We start from the raw sequence: 17,046 nt of genomic DNA, 5'->3' as shown, positions 1-17,046 counted from the left end.
AACAATACCTATAGTGTATTTTTCTCATGTGTGGTTTCATTACAAAAACAGCCAACCGAGGTTCAGCCAATCCCAGCCGAGTATGGGCGAAGGCAGACTTTCCCCCGACAGGGAAAACACCGAGAGACATGCAATCCTGCAAACTTGCAATCACACATACTTGCAATTTATGAGTCATCAATTCCCCATTGGTGTTTTTAGATTGTGGGAGGAGACACCTGGAAAAGCCCCATGTATACACAGCGAGAAGATCCACAGGGAAAGGCTCAACAATGCTTGGATTTGAACCGGGAGTTTTCTCGCTGTGAGGCGGGGGCGCTCACCACTATCTGACCATACGGCTCCAGAGGGGACACATCTCCGAAGTTTACCCACTCATTTCCACTAATCTGTGGTTTCCAACCTTTCTCTTAAGAGACCCACATTTTTACCTTTTCAAACTTGGGCGACCGCCCAACATCCTGTACAATTACAAACACTATATATAAAATACAGTTTCTCTGTTATATTCTGTAACGATGAGTTAATCTTCTCTGAGGATCAACTTTTTGGGGCTTACACGCCGTCTCGGGGTATTTGGCGGTGTGGTACTGCTTCAGTGTACACGATTCAAAACTTTCTTTCACCAGTTTTTCACCACCAAAGATGCATCTTCTATGAAGCTATATTCTATGAAACTCTCTTCTTTTTTTCCTCCTTCTCTTAAGCCCGATGGTCCAACATTTCTTTCACTACTGCTTACACTTAATGTAAATGCTTGAAGTTAGTAATTTTGTGACAGAAATTGATCAAATACAGACTCACCTATTCAAGACATGAAAAATAAATGTAAAAGATAATAAAAGAGGGCTTCGCAAGGGTAGGCAGTCTGTCCAGAATTTAGGAGAACTACTAACTTGATAAACTGACACCCAGAGGTAATGAATGTGAAAGTACTCACTATCCAACACCACCACTATGTTGGATTACAGGGTTGTGCTCACGCTACCGCAGATACAGAGTTTGTACTGGCTTTTAAAAACAAAATCCACGCCTCCTCTGGAGAACGACATGCAATATAGGGTCCTGTGTTTTGAGTGTTTTCTGTATGCTGCATGTGTTCTTCTTTGTTTTTGTTGTATTTAGGTGGCTTTGTCACAGCACCACAGCTGGCCTGGTTTAAATACTGCAGCGTTTTGCAGCGCACAGGCATATTTTTCTTCATGTCGTTCCATGTGTGGAAGACTTTCTGTAAACAGAAAATATTTTTGAGTCCAAGAACCTTTTTTTATGACTTAAGTATAACCCCCCCCCCATTAAGTTGGCACACTCTGCCTCCCCCTACAAAAACTATCTGGATAAGCCACCGCGCTCTAAAAGTGTCAAACTATTTTTGGAAAGAATAAAAATGCAAAAGAGAAACAGAGGGTCTATTAATAACATTAAATGTTTTGTGTGTGTGTGCGTGCGCGTGCGTGTGTGAGGGGCGCGCGCAGTGGTGTGACGCCGCGCTATTGGCGGGCGGGTTTGCGCGTCTCTGGGAACCTGCTACTGGTTTCTCATCCACACACACACACACAAACACAGTCACAGGCAGACAGACAGACTGGCTCTTCAGGGAAAAACGGCAGCAAAGAAGGAGAGAGAGAGAGAGAGAGAGAGAAAAAAAGAAAAACTCGCCTCCAGCCGGTCACAAACCTACAACTCCGAGAGAAGTGGAAGGACGCGATGTTGAACGCGAAATGCGAGCGTTAATTCAGTCCGAGCGGACAATAAGGAAGAAAAAGTGCGTAAAGTGTGACAGCTGGAGAAATTAAACCGGGTGGAGGATTTGGGGATCCGCACGTGGAAACAAAAACCTTTCTCAGACGCATAGGTAAGCTTCGGGTTTACATGTATCTGCATGCATTTGAGCATATTTTACGCACGGGTAAAGTTTTTTTTTCCATGTTTACGCGGAGACGCTTTTCGCGCCTGCGGTGGTCAGTTGGCACAGACTGCGTCAACAGTGTCTCCGCCACTCCACAGTGACATAAGCCTGCGTGGCACTGGAGAACTTAAACACTTTACGAGCCACGCTTTAAAAAGAAACTAAACAAACATCAAGTCTCCTGCGAACTGCGATTAATGTTTTCCATCCACGAAATCGGATTCATTAGAATTACTTTCTATAAATGGTCATTTTTGTGGCGTTCGACTAGATGAACCGCACCTCCTTGTTCCTGCTGTGATGTTTTGTCACATTGGAAGCAAAAGGCACCTTTTCAGTCCAATCACAAGCAGAAGTTGCGTGTCAGACAATCCTGTCAGCGCAAAGTGGATTTGGGGTGTTGTCCAGCTCGAATAGAGGAGCAGCCTATTAGACATGCTCTGCTTTCTCATCATCAAGCCACAAGGAAACCCTTCTCTCACATGATCACACTGTAAACTTGGAATATTGTCCACACACTGGACATTAGTCACATTTTAAGCATGCAAATACATCCTTTTTGAATAGAAGAATCAGACACCCAAGTGCATTTCCAGAGAACACAAGGTGGATTTGGGGTGGTGTCCAACCTGAATAGAGGAGTTGCCTGTTAGGAATTCTGTGCTTGTGTATATTCAAGCAGCTCGGAAATTCTTCTTTTGCCCGATCAGTGTAAACATGTAGTTCTAAATCTAAAACTAAGACTTTGTCGCATTTTAATCTTGTAACAATATGTGATGATCCCGGTCTGCATTTTTGCAAAATGAACCTCAGGATTTCAAGCTTATAACTAGTCTTGTTGAAAGCAAAAGTAAAGTACACTTTTCAGTCAGATATTTGAGGAGAAGAAGCAATGTATGAGATATTCCCTTCAGCACAAAGTGCATTTGTAGTGTTGTCCAACATGCACAGCCGAGTTGCCGAAAAACATCCGGTAACCCTCTATTTAGAGGACCAAAATGTATACTTGTAAACAGTTGCCACGTTTTAAGGGCCCAGAATATCTGATGATCCTGGTTTGCATGTTTGCTAATGAACCGTGTGTAGTGAGGTGTTTGAAGTGTAAATTTGACCTCAGCAGAGATAACAAGATTAACCATAAACCCTTAAACACTCATGCAACAGTTTTGATAAATTAGTGCATCAAAAATAGAAACAGGCTGAAAACATTTGAAAATAAGTGTTTGTTGCTGCTATTTGAATGTGTGCTCAAGTAAAACCCAAGGCATATGCAAAGTGAGCTGTTGTTTGGAGCCTTCAGGAGCCACTCAGGGTCCCCAAAACAAAGGCAAGATAAAAGGATTAAGCAAAATGTCCGCTTTTCGAAAATATTTGTTCTCTGTTTGGGTTAGATTCATGGAGTTTGAGCTGAGAAATCTCAAAAGAGAGCAAAGAAGAGCCTTTTTCTGCACGTGTCCGTCTCTGTATTTCTGACTCAGGCTTTCTCCTTTATTCCTTCCCTTGTGTTTTCAAATGGCATTAACTAACCCACTTATATTTCAAATATTGCCTCTTCCTATTGCTGTAGTTCAGGGTTTAATTTGCTCTGGCATGCCATAAGAGATAAGTGTCTGCCACTTCCTCAGCGTCCAATTAGAGTCAGCAGCATAATGTAAACTGTCCCCCCTCCCACCTCCCTGTGGGTCTGCCACCTCAGCTCGCTCTGCTATCAGAGGGGACGTATCCTTGGGAGCTGACATGAAGACATAAAGATGGCTGTTTCTGTCTGAATTGTACGAGTGAGAAGAGGAACAAAAGCTGCCAGACAGTGTGTCAGATAAAAATGACATTGAAATTCCTCCCCAAGGATCCCAAAACACAAAGGACCTGTTCCTGTATTGCAGAAGAACTGTGGCCTGCTTCTCGATATTGAGCAACTCTTCTGTTTTGCAACATATTGAATGGAGAAGTGGTGAGATGAAGACTTTCTGGAGTAGTGTTGTTTGGTGTTGGATTGTTACTCTAAATGCAGCATCCAGATCTGCTGCTTTGGACCAAGACTGTAACTTACCACACGTTCACTCTTGTATTCCTGATGCCTCTTGCCATTGCGACAGTACATCACCAGTCACTGTGGTAATGATCCTCACAATATTGGAGACGTCCATTGGGGAGTGCTCTATGTTTGCACTTTTTGCTATTTACCAAGTCCGTCTGAAATGTTTTACAGCATTAAGGTGCTAAGCTATAAAGATTGAGCTCATTTGAAGGGGGGCGCTGGCATTTCATTCATTGATTGATGGTTAAACCATGCCTCTCTGGCACTATATAACCTTCACTAGCAGCTGAGTCACCAAGGGAAATGGATGGGGCCTTCCATATCTTTCCTTCTGAGGGTAAACCCAAAGGTATTGTTTAGTCTGCCGCTGTGATGAATCGCTATTCTGGCCTCATGATCAATATTTTCTTTCTCCTTTTACATAAAAGTAGTAGTCAGCAGGATTTGCACTATTCACTCTCTGATGACAACCTGTTGTCTCACGGCGGAAAATATAATTTATGTTTCCACTAGCAAAAGACAGACAAGCTTAGAGAGATGTCTTTTTGTAATTTCTACCAATCCTTGCCGATCCCCTTAATTCTCGATACTCATTCAATATCACTGTAAAAAACAACAACAACAAAAAAATGCATCGTTTTCGCATTATCGTTTTAGAAAGGTTTCGCGTTTGTGATGAAAATGATGTCATTGTCATGTAGGGATATTAATGGGTGCTGTACTCGAATAAAACCACATGGGTATGCACGCAGAGAACATTAAGCTGTAAACATTTACGCTCCTTTGAAACGGTCTTTCTTTGTTGTTTTGGCCCACTCTATCGGTTATTTTCAAGAACTAAAAAGTATCTCCACATGTAATCCAGATGACGGTGTAATAAATGTCCACTTTATTGGAGAAATGGTGTTAAATTCCAGAGTGAACAGCACATTCTGCATTTTTTTCTTTGGGATTATCCTTCACATTAGTTACTATGACGGTGGTGTGCATGAATCAGTGTTTCAGAAAAGTAAAAGTTTTGGCCGTTTCCAATGAAATGGACCATTTTCATAAAGTTCCGTTGTCAGTGGCTCCGAGCACTGTTGTCATGTGAGCGGACACCCAAACGCAAACAGTGTTTTCCATTTTCACTTGGAAAAAGTGATGGAAAGAGACCCTGAGATTCACGCCGTTAGTGGCAGCTTCCAAGACATGAAACTAACGTGAAAATCAACAAATATATTATCCTGACGCAGTCAGGTTGTCCGCTCATCTCGGCAGCCCTGCTCTGTGAGCGTCATCGGAACAACCCAAGTTCTGCGGTGCGACTGTTTCATTACGTCCAGGCGGGACTCTGACTCAAGAGGCATTTAGTCATAATCCAACAAATGGTAGCCTCGCGCCTTTGGGTCCTCTGCCAAGCACATGCACTAAATATCTGAACCTGCAGTTTCTCTCTCAACAACAACATCATCAGTAGGGTAAAACTAAACCTGTCTTAGAACAATCATTCAGAACAAACATTTTTAACGTTTTAATAAATAGGTCGATAAATAATAACAAAATCAAAAGGCTATTTCAATTTTACAAAGCCAATCCACAGTAGGATTCCAGTGTTTAAAGTAAACTGAACGGTGCTGGTAGGGCCACTTCATCACAAAAACATGGTTAGAAATGACATAAACAAGATTTGTGGTGTTTCATGAGCTTTGCAGTGTTTCCACCTTTTTTTTTGTTTCCTGTGAACCCCGAGGCATCCTTTTTCAAATTGGCTTTTGGAAATCTATAATTGAGACTTTGACAAAAAGTGTGACTCCCACTGTTTTTCTTGTTGACAAGCTGAGGTGCGACTGTGGACGCCAGAATTCTCCAGTGTTTATGTTTTGTTTGCCAACAAGAGATTTCCTTGGCTCGACTCGCACACATGCCATCATGTCAATCTCCCCTGATGCAACTATGCAAACTCTATTTTACTTCCTGCACAACGGAGAATTTTCTATCAACATCCACTTGGTACTGAACTCCGTTCTTATGACAACCCTACTTCATGGACCAGTCCTCTACATTATTTAAAAAAAACGCCAAACTTAATTGTTGCAAGTGAAAGAAAACCCTGCATAAGAAACTTTGCAGAACCTTCAAGAGATCATTGACAGCTGCTGAGTCCTTATCAGATATATATATATATATATATATATAGTTGCCTTGCAGTGACTCCTTCACAAAGTGATAGGTTTTCAAAGGCAGAATGAAGACATGACGAGGAAATTACAGGATGGAGCTTGAGGCAGATATTTTTTGATCCAATAAGATCAGTCTCAGGCAAACCGCTGTAGCACTGCCTCAACAATAAAGTCACTCAAATTGCCAGCTGGATGTCGGGATGGATTTCAGTGTTCGTGAAAATCAGTTTGATTCATCTGCTGAGCGCAAACTTTTTCGGCTGTGAGAAATCAAGAATCTCTGCAGTGTATTGTGTGTGTGTGTCAACCCCCCCCCCCCGCTGACGACGTCGGTAAACAGAACGGTTCAGAATCTGACTCACACATCAAACGACTGTTCATTTTGCTGTGGGGAATCTGGGTGTACTGTTGCATCACAAACAAAACAAACAACAAATATTGACAACTTTTCACCTGAGTCGTTTGAAAATGCGGGGAGACGTGGAGAACGGCTTATGACCGGATGTGTCCGAGTGTTTGTTGCTGGCTTTGAGCTGAGCTGCTGTCACTTCTCTCGGGTAGTATTTTTGGCCCGTCCCAGGTGAAAGTAGAGCGATCGTGACAATTTCTATTGTTGTTGTTCACAATCTGTGGTCTTGCAGTTAGAGGGGCTGTTGTCATGTTTGTGCAACCACAAACTGAGATCTTCTACTGACAATATCAGAAATTACACAACCACCGTTTCACAACACCGCACAGTGTGACGGCTTCTGCGAGGTACAGTGATCAATAGGAATGCAGCAGAAAATCACGATTAAAGCAAATAAAATACAGGATCCAGTCACATTCTTTTTATATGCTTCCATATCAAACCATTTCCTTGTATAGAAATACTACAACTTCAAGCTTTGCTTAATTTTTTGACTTCCTGAAGGCACCGACTATATGTAGATGACATACAGGTCTATTGTATTAATGTGAATCGAAGTACATTGTCGTGGTCGTCATTATAAAATCTACTTCGCACAGGTAATAGACCTGTGACTGCTCAAACGTCACCTTGAGAAATCCTTCCACCCTTTCATTGCCATACTTTTGATTCCAACAAAATCAAGCCTATTTGCATATCTCTGGAAGTGGAAGTTGGGCAAACGAACTGTTAATGAGCTTTGCTGGCTGGCACAGGCTCACTCTGAAGGAGGGATTTGGTTCCTCAATCTCAGAACTTGGACAGCTGAATCAGGAATGCCGTCATACCCCGCTTGAGTGAGCGGCCCTTCTGTTGTGCTTGTTTTGGATTTAGTATTAACAAGGGTTGGGGTTTTTTTTCAGAGAAACTGATAGACCTGGTATTTCACAATCCAGCCCTGCTTGATTCCCTGAAAGTAGTTTTTCGGTAATAAATTGTTGAGATATTGTTGTTACTAGGCTCTTTTTCACCGTGTTTTATGTCTTGTGAAATACCAGAGAGAGTATTTCCTCAGCATGACCTGGAACATAGTAGCTGTGTAACATAACAATTCTTGCCATTACTGGCTCTTATCGATTGATTGACTATTTATGAGTAAGAAAAATATGTTCTCCTGTAAGTGTGTCAACACTAAGGTTTGCCCGTTATTTGTTGCTGCTCTGAATCTTAATACGTCGCAGGCTGGCGTTGACACCATGAGAGCAGCAGGGCGGATGCTGTAATCTCTCAATTATTTTATGAGAGGTAACGTTCGCCATCTGTTCGTGTGGCGCTGTTGGATGGTGCTCACTATTAGTGACACGGATGAGTGGCAACTCTCTCTAAAGATTGAATCTATGAGGATGTGAGCACCGTGGGAGGTCGCTCTCTTTAAAATCAAGGTTGTGCATAATTCAGCATGAAAGATACGCGTGAAAGGCTGCCGATGAGGCAAGATGTTTTATTTCTGAATGCATGAAAGCAACTATTTTGTCTTTGCAAGTTTCCAAAGGATGTCTAGTGTGAGTGGGAGGAGTAGATGTAAAGTAATTCTCAGAGGTTTTTTTTTATTTTTTTTATTTATATCTGTTTAGCTTGTGATCTTGCCAGATGATTACGTTATATGTTTTGATGTACTTATTTTGTATAACATAGTAATTCAGCTGTTTGGCTCATGCTCCAGCTGGAAGGAATATTTCTGCGCTGCTCTTGATCAACTCTTCTGTATCTTGTTGTGGACTTTCCAAAGGGGGTTAAAAAAAAAAAAGGGAAAATATGCATGTTGACACACCAGTATGTTCTCAGCTAGTGCACACGGACGCATGGAAAAACACTGCCTTTTGAATGTGTGTAGTATTTTATTGAATTCGGGGCAAAAAAATTGTCGGACATTTTCTGTCAAAAATTCCCCAAATCCAATCTACTTTTAAGTTTCTTTAAGAATTGTGTTTTTTTTTTTTCTTTTAGCCTCCTGCAAAACTTTAATTCTTGTTTTTTCTGCTTGGTTTTTGCAGTACTGTCTATATAGGAATATGTAGTTTTTCCATACCCAGCAGAGGACCATAAATATCCAAAGGTTAGATTGAAGCTGCCACAGGGAATCTCTCACGGGGCTGAGGAGAAATACTTTTTTGCTTTCAGTGGTGGCTGTTCTTGAAGATAAGATAGAAAAATGTATTTCTCCATGTTTATCATTTTCTGCTGCTTGGTGTACACAGATGCAAACTTTCACTTTTACCTTCACCCTAACTTAAATATAACCCATGTCCTGCAATTAAGTCTCACCTCGCATACAGTCCTTTGACAAATTGAGCTGTTCTGTATTTTCAAGGCGTTTTCACTCTAATGGTGCAAAACTAATTGCTTCTTCTAAAGGCAGGACAAGCATGCACGCGTACAAAATCTATATTTACTGCGTTTCACTTGACCACCTCCTACATTCTCTTACTCCCACAGCAAATTAGAGCTCACTGCTTCATATTTATATGATTGATCCATAATGGCTCACTAAGTAATTGTCACATCAGCTACCAGACTTTTAATTACTTGAGCGGCAGAGTGGATATATGTGGTAATAGATGGGATGCAGATGGACGTGGTCTCTGCCAGCTGCTGGTTTCGGCTTTGACTTTTCATGTCTCTCCAGGGCCGCACCTCCGGCTCACTTTGATAAGGTGCATCTGCTTGTCTTCTGAGCCCATTTCGTCAGATTCTTCCGCTTTCCAATTCCTCGTGAGTTTGGCCGCTTTATGAAGGGCTGTGCAGACTAACTCAGAGACCACGCTCCGGTGCGGCCCCCGGGAGAGCAGTGATTTCACACCAAGGTACGAGGGAACGAGCGGGGCCACAACGCGCAACCGCAGTTAATAAAGTGTTTTTGAAAGGAGGCTTTGTTGTAGAATGGGGCGATAAGCAGCCATTAAATACATGTTCACTCTTTTTACTGCCACAGCAGCAGCTCGGCTGCTACCACTGTTCAGCCCTGCGCTGTGAGCATTGCATAAGTCTGCTCAAAGTCAAACCGTAAGCTGTGCACTGTAGCTGGCTACATTTCACTGCCTCAAGGCTCCTGTCTGCCTCCTCCTCCTCCTCCTATTCCTACTTCTTGCTTTTTCTTCCACCCCCCCTCCTCGTCTCTGCTTCCCGTCATGCTTCAGTGGGCCACCTGAGGGGGAATCTGCGCTGGTGACAGCTTGAGGCGAGATGTGGGCAGCCTTCCTTCTTCGCTTGAGGATGATGTAGAAATTGTACGGATTAGGGCTTCCTCAGAGAGGAACTGCGCTGCTATCAGAAGGCAAACAAAACCAGCCACTTCTCAGCTGTTAACCTTTTTTTTTTTATACCATCCAGTTTTTATCCAAACGGCAGTGAGAGGAAGGGGGTAGCCTCATTTTTTATTAATTTTTTTAGCTTAATCAAAATGATATCAGTGTGCTGCAGGTTCTTGTTAAAAGAATCCTTTTTGAAATGAAGTTTCCCCTTAACAAGAATCAGGCAATAAATAATTTAGAATTTTATTATTAAACTTTCATTGTAAAATTATGACGAGACCCTGAAAGCTGGTTAACAATACAATAATTTTGAATATTGGAAAATGTCTTATTCAGTGGATGTGACACCGAGGCCTTCGCAGAGCTTTTGAGGTTGGATTGGCACAGCACGGCTCTTTCAGTCTTTATCAATTCTCAGTATGATGTGCACGCCTCAAACAGGTTTGCACAGCCTTTGCACCGTGTCTGACTTGCCGGAAAAAGACCCCCAGTTGAAAGGGCTCGCTTGCTTTTGACAGTTGGCTCGAATGCAAAACAACTCTGTGCTTCTTTCTGCAGGAGCCTCACGCGTCTGTCTGCGAGCCAAAGCGTTTGCAATTTGGACATCTTTTAAGTTCCAAAGAGAGGCTTATTTATTAGCCCTTTTAATTACTCTCCACACAGTCTTGGCGTGGATTTTTGTTTACGGTGGCTGCTTGCATTGCTGAAAGGGCAGAGAGGAGGGTGGTAAGTGGGTGAAAAAGAGCAGATTGGAAAAGGCTGCTAGTGCCTCCATTGCAGGAAAAGTTAGAATTTCGATCCTGGAGAAGTGACGTTTACATTAGAGAGGAATGAATGAAGGAGATCAGGTGAAAAACATTGTACGTGTGTGAATTGGGAAGGTAAGATGGTTGATTAGTGACCAAAAGACGGGAGGCTGTGTGTGATGTTGCCGAGCTGGGATTTGTCAGAATGGACAGCATTAAGTAGAAGTAGGTTGAAGCTCATGATGGACTGTTTGAGAACATGAGAGAGACGAGATAAGAGTTTGTATGGTTCACTTGTGTGTGTGTGTGTGTGTGTGTGTGTGTGTGTGTGTGTGTGTGTGTGTGTGTGTGTGTGTGTGTGTGTGTGTGTGTGTGTGTGTGTGTGTGTGTGTGTGTGTGTGTGTGTGTGTGTGTGTGTGTGTGTGTGTGTGTGTGTGTGTGTGTGGAAAACGATTTTCATAGTGGAGCAACAGGCCATTGAGAAGCTTCATGAGTATCCATTCAGGGAGAGAAGACATGCATGTGATTGGTGTGAGGGAGGAGGATACAAGAGGCCGAGAGTACTGGAGGAAGATCTGCTGTTAAAATTATATATAAATAAAAAAAAAAAAAAAGCCAAAACAAATTACAGTGACATTTTGAGTACTTTCTCTTACTTGGTCTAATGCAGAGAAGCTCTCTAGTTTGTCAGCAGGCTTATTAATATATATATCTCTGAAAAAGACTTTACATTTTGGTAGATATCCTTGGTGATTATCGAAGAGGTGATGATTTATATTCCATTGTGAAAGCACCTCTATATGGTTTCTTAGAAATGACCAATGGAAGCAACACACTCAACAGAAATGGAACAATAACAGCTAATACTCTTAAGTGGGACAATTTATTAGATTGTGTTGCATTCTAACAAGGCTATTGTATCCAAAGCTTTTATCCTCCACCGCTGTCGAAGTGCTCTCTCTGGCCTGACGTAATCCCGCTTTAACAATGACCACAGGTCAACAATGGCCCCCTTTCAGCCTTTGAGTTTATAGACATGGAAGGCAGCTCGTAGGCTTTTTATTGCTTGTGTAAACTGTGCTCTTGTGCAAGTCAATGAAACTTGGACTCCGATTTGCCGGAGCTCACGGTTTGAAAGCTGGCTGCACTGCTGGAAAACATCTTTTGAGTTTGTTGGTGGTTGTAACCGTAGCGAGTCGGCGCGATGAAGACATTGTTTTGCTGGTTGCCTTGCTTTGGCTTCACAGTAGCCTAATTCATCCACTGGTTAACACTAACTGATTTGTCCATCAACAGCAGGGTGGAGTGGTATGTGTGGTTGAGAGAAGGATTAAGTTCCACAGTCGTTTTGGGAGCATTTGGATCTGATTAACCCACCTCATCACGTTTGAATCCAGAGTTTGAACACCGGCCAAATAAGAAGAGTTCTCCCTGACACCACCAGGACGTGCTCACTATCCCTCACATTGTACTCTCTGTCTCCCAGGAACAAACTTGTGATGGAAACATGATTGTGGTTTTGTATCACGGCGACCCACCACCACTCTTAACAGCCTCGGCTGAAGTTATTTAATCTCCGTGAGTGGCGGTGCTTCCAAGGAGAACATTGGCAAAACATTTAGAGATATGGAATCTGGAGACTGGCAGAAAAACGGAGCGGTGTAATTTCAAGCGTTCCCTGTTTTGGAAGCCCGTGACTCCCTCTGTCATTACTTCAACATGCCTTTTGCACTGTGAGCAGTGGAGTGTATGAATTCACATTGCTTGTGTGGGATTGTTTCAACTGGAGACTCCTACTGGACAGTAGCAGTTGGCCCGAGGAGGAGGTTGTGATCGGTCAACCGTTATAGTTTTAACTCGTCCATCACATAATGATACTCATGTAGTGAGAAAACTATGTTTATCTTTATTCATTCTCAAGCTTTTGTTTCAGAGATTACCTGAGAATATCTTCTTTTAAATCTAATTATGGCTGAATTTTCTTGTATTCCTTTGAGTGATGGATTGTTTCATGTTTGATGAACTGAATTGATCAAGCTTCATTCATATGGAGCTTTTTATGTAGGTCCATTTCAAATCTGAAGATTGATTCATGCTACTATGCTGACTCGGTTCCGAAAACAAATGTGGAGTCGGCGAAGGTATGCGCTCTACCGAGTGCCCGCTCTAGTGATCATTATTATTATTGTCTTTATTTCAATGCACTCCACAGTACTGATAATAAGAATGATCCTTTAATTTATACAAGTTTTTATTGAGCATAATTCTTTTTGAAAGCATTTAGACTTTGAGTGATGTGAGTGTCATAGCCAGATGCAACGTAAGCACATTTTAGAAGATGGATGAGCTGCAGAAATGACGTATTTAGAAGCACACAAAAAAAAACCTCATGTCCTTAAAAGTAGATGTGCTTAGTTAGTGGGATGTTTCTTCATTTAGTCAGTTTTATGTGACATTTAGTTTCATATTTGTGTGATTTCTCAGTGTCAACTAAATTTTTTCTTTTTTTTTTCTTAACATCAGTCTGAAATGTGATGTTGGACAACATGACTTTTCCAACAGTGTTTCGGTACGATGCACACATGATTACTGTAGTGGTATTTTTGCAAGTTTCAAACTCCTTTCAAATGTATGAAGGTGCCAGAGCCGTTGCAGGATTTCCTTCATTGTGTGGATCGAGAACAATCTATTGCAAGGATGCAATCCTTCTGAAGTCTGTCACTTCCTTTGTTTGGTCTGTGCAGCCTTCAGGTTTCACTCTTGAATTTCTCTTAACACAGTTTGTTTGGCGGCAGAATGAAACAATCCGTTTGTTTTCGGTGGACCACTGCAGCAGAAACTATATATCTGCCGATTTAAACTCAATCAGGACTGATAGTAGAGGATTAAGTGCGTATAATGATTCGGAATAAGTCGGGTTTCTTGAAGTTGGCTCCGTCTGTTTCTTCTTGCACTCATTTTCTCTCTCGTCTCCTCTTCAAAGGTTGGATCTCTTCACTTTAACTGCTCGCCGGCCGCCTGATTCAGAGATGAGTGCCAAGTCAGCCATCAACAAGGAGGTCTTCATCCCCCACGATGAGAAGATGCTCGCTGCTGTGCAGGTGAGGCGGAGGACAAAGAAGAAGATCCCGTTCCTGGCCACGGGCGGTCAGGGCGACTACATGACCTTCATCTGCCTTTCAGGTCAGAACTGATGAAAACTTCTTCTCTTTTGGTGTGTAAAACGGCTTCTTCTGCTGTGCTTGCTCATGTTTCCCCCCGCCGGCTGGTGTCGGTCGTGCTCTTTCAGCCTAAAGTCACATTTCAGACATGTCTCCTTTAATTCTTTCAATAACGTTGGCCCTGACGAGCGTGTTTACGTTTCCTCTGTCGAACAGAGAGCCACGCTGAATCAATTTCCTTCTGGGCTTCGGGTTAATCCTTTTTTAAACAGATTAGATTTAGGCTGAAATCTAATAATTGTTTCACTTGAAACTGATTGTGTTTCTGGATATTTTGCTGTTGAACCATCAGCTAATTTGCTTCCAATTAATTAGCTATGCATATTTTCTTGCTGGCAATAAAGCCTATTTCAAATCCAGCATCTTAAGAAGATAATTCTTCGGTTTTAAGGCCTATCAAACTCCGAGGTTCAGAGGTTCCTAAAAGTGACTTGCAGTCATTTATAGACGTATCAAGACAGATCCCAGGTACACACAGATGTTTTAAGTAAGAATTAATGATGTGCTTTAGATTTATGTTTTTTTAATCTCAGCATAAAGTCCATTTCAATGAAACCTTCTGACTCGGGTCTCAGTGTCATGTGGTGTACTCTTCTCTCGGACATTTATACCATTCGCTTGGTGGTTTCGTGGGCCGGACTGGAGCCTCTTGTGGGCTTGTTTTGGCCCACAAGCCTTATGTTTCACACCCCTGTTTTAGACACCCTTAAGGGTTTATGAAGGAGTGAATAATCTTCTTTTCATGTGAATATGTGTACTGCCTAATATCCACTGTGTGTAATGCTGGACTGGTCACATCCCCAGCAGCAGACCTCATACCCTCGGTTCCTTTTCAGTTTTCAGCTTCACTGCTCTTGAAACTCGTAAAGTCATCTAATGCACAGACTGCTTGGTTCGCATGCCATTTTTTAAAAATTTCATTTTTGACATTATATTGAATATGTTACTGATTTAGTGGAAAGTTGAATGAATTCAACTGGTTTGTTTGGAAATTTCTTCCTTGTATCATCAAAATTGTGTTTGTGTTTGACTCACTTAGCAAACACAAGGCAGTTGAAAATAACTCATTCAGTATCGCTCTCTGAGCTCCTCCCCATTTTAACATTGACCAAGGTCCTCCTGCAGACTGCAGAGGCATAGTGATTCAGGTAGCGATCATCCTTGTGTGAGCAGCACACCTTACTCGTGTGACTCCCCATTGCTTTTCCTCATTCCCTGATATGACTTTTCTCTGGGTAATAATATCAAAACATTTCCCAAAATGATCATTTCACGTTTAATCTCAAGTCGCAACTTCATTCATCGATCACTAAATTTATTTATGGCTTTTTGAAATGGCTTTATTGTCCTAAATGAAGTAGGCATAGTACAATTAGGTCTTTATGGACAGTGTCCCATTATGTATTGAGCACTAAAACATTTATCCTCATATTGTTTAAGTGTGGCTGCTCGTCCTCACTGAAAGGTGTGTGTGTTACGCAGAGTGATGGAGGCAGGGTTAGTGTTAAATCCCCAATGGTGCTTTGGAGAGAATCCAATTTAAACTGCAACTGAAAGTTGCTATCATGGGAGGATTTATAGAGATTTACTGTTATGGAGATTTGCTATTTTCAGAAGCCCCAACCTCTCAATAAGGACTCAAACGCTGAAGCGCGTCTGTGAATAGACTGTCCACTGTTTCTTTTGCAATGAATTTACTCCAAATCTACCCGTATTGAATAAGTTTGGTGGTTTACAAAGGATGCATGTGGGTGTCAAGGCTTCCACCTTTCTAGACAAAAAAGGATTTCAAAACCTCTTTATCGTGATGTACTGATGTAGATTGCTTCGATAATCCTTTAACTGCTGATGGCCAAATACAATTCATTTCACATGTCTTTGTTTAAATTAGATCAAAATTGACATGAGGTCCTTTGATGTGAAGATTTATGATTTAATAATCACAATAAACTGATTATATATGACAGTGTTCTTCTTTTTTTTTGCATTTCAAAGATGCCCTCAGGAGGCTTATACAGCTTTCCTTCAACTATGGTAAATATTTATTATCTGAATAAATGTTGAGAATTTCATTCCAGATAGTCTGTATTTAGAAATAAATGTTTCATAATATTCTAAAAACCTCTGCCAAAATGTGCTGATTCTGTTTTTTCTGCTGTCTGCTTTACAGTATATCAGCCTCCTGACCGAGCTGATGTTTTGTGTCACATGAGGGAACACAGTGATGAAGGCCAGCATTGTAATGTACAGTAGTTCACTGAGTCATGTGGCATTTCATTAAGCCAGCGAAGCGTTGTTGTGAGTCGTCTGTGTGCAACCCTGTGTGTGTATTTTATAGTCCTGTAATGAGTACGAAGCCAGCCAACGCACGCCTCCCACAACATTTAAGATACAAGGCGAGTAGTGTGACTTTGAGTCGCTCAGCGTGTTGTATGTATATGAGGGTGGGGGATGGAGGGCAACTGACATTCTCATGGCTCCAGTAGCAGATAAAGTTGAGGCCCGAGGCCATACAGTGGCAACGTTATGCAATCTGTGGCATGTCACGGCTCCAGGGAGAGAGCCTGTCTCTGCAGCACAGCAACTGTAGACGCTTCAAGCTCGAGATGAACAGGGTGCTGGGATCAAACACCAGGCCGTCACTGTTGCTCCAATTCCTCCATCATATGCTGTATTCACATTAAAATCCAGTTAGTATGAAACAACCCCCCCACGCCCAAAACAAAAGAACAAAATAATTTCAGTAGTTGAAGGATTCACTGCAAATCATTGGTTTGGAGTAAATCGCTGCTTTTTACCGGCTTCCTGCAGCTGACCCTGTAACCGCAGCTCTCAGTAGGATCTCGCTCTGACGGCGAGTCTGACTCTTTAAATTGGCTCTTTGTTGAACTCGCGGTTGTTTGTTTTTGGTCGAGAGCTGCATTTGTCAGCGCGTTGAAATAAAGAAACGCGGACAGCTGCCACTTGGAGAGCAGTGTTTCCTACTTCAGCATTACGTTCAACTCCACCAAAATCAGACGGGCTTGACTCACTTCGCTAACGATTGTTTGGCTTCAGGGTGGAAGCTCCGATATCAGTCTCAGCTGAGCAAAGCAGACCAGCGAAATTGCCAAAACCCCTTGGAGAAATACAGTGATTTACATCATGTTCAATTCAATCATTTTTTCTTTTGCCCAGAAGGTCCAAATATTCAAGGTGGCTTCAAACAGGCTACTGGACGAGGTTCGTGTTTATGTCCTGAGCCGTTTGCTCTGGTTCAGTTTGTCCACTT

At 42.1% G+C, this 17,046-nt stretch overlaps 1 protein-coding gene across 2 annotated transcripts in view; it reads left to right on the top strand.

Moving 5' to 3' along the window:
- The first annotated feature begins 1,492 nt into the window (after window positions 1-1,492).
- stxbp6 (syntaxin binding protein 6 (amisyn)) overlaps window positions 1,493-17,046 on the top strand; it is a 70,484-nt gene continuing 54,930 nt past the window's right edge. Inside the window, exons 1-2 of one of the 2 annotated variants that reach the window (XM_080480290.1) lie at window positions 1,493-1,855; window positions 13,538-13,737. In XM_080480290.1, the coding sequence (XP_080336416.1) occupies window positions 13,584-13,737 (154 nt within the window). In that variant the 5' untranslated portion in view covers window positions 1,493-1,855; window positions 13,538-13,583. The remainder of the gene's footprint in view (window positions 1,856-13,537; window positions 13,738-17,046) is intronic. The other variant, XM_080480289.1, reaches the window with a different exon arrangement.

Source organism: Lipophrys pholis (genome assembly GCF_963383615.2).
Source record: "Lipophrys pholis genome assembly, chromosome: 14".
NCBI lineage: Eukaryota > Metazoa > Chordata > Actinopteri > Blenniiformes > Blenniidae > Lipophrys > Lipophrys pholis.
The sequence above is the reverse complement of the archived record's forward strand: the minus strand, read 5'-3'. Positions and strand labels throughout refer to the sequence as shown.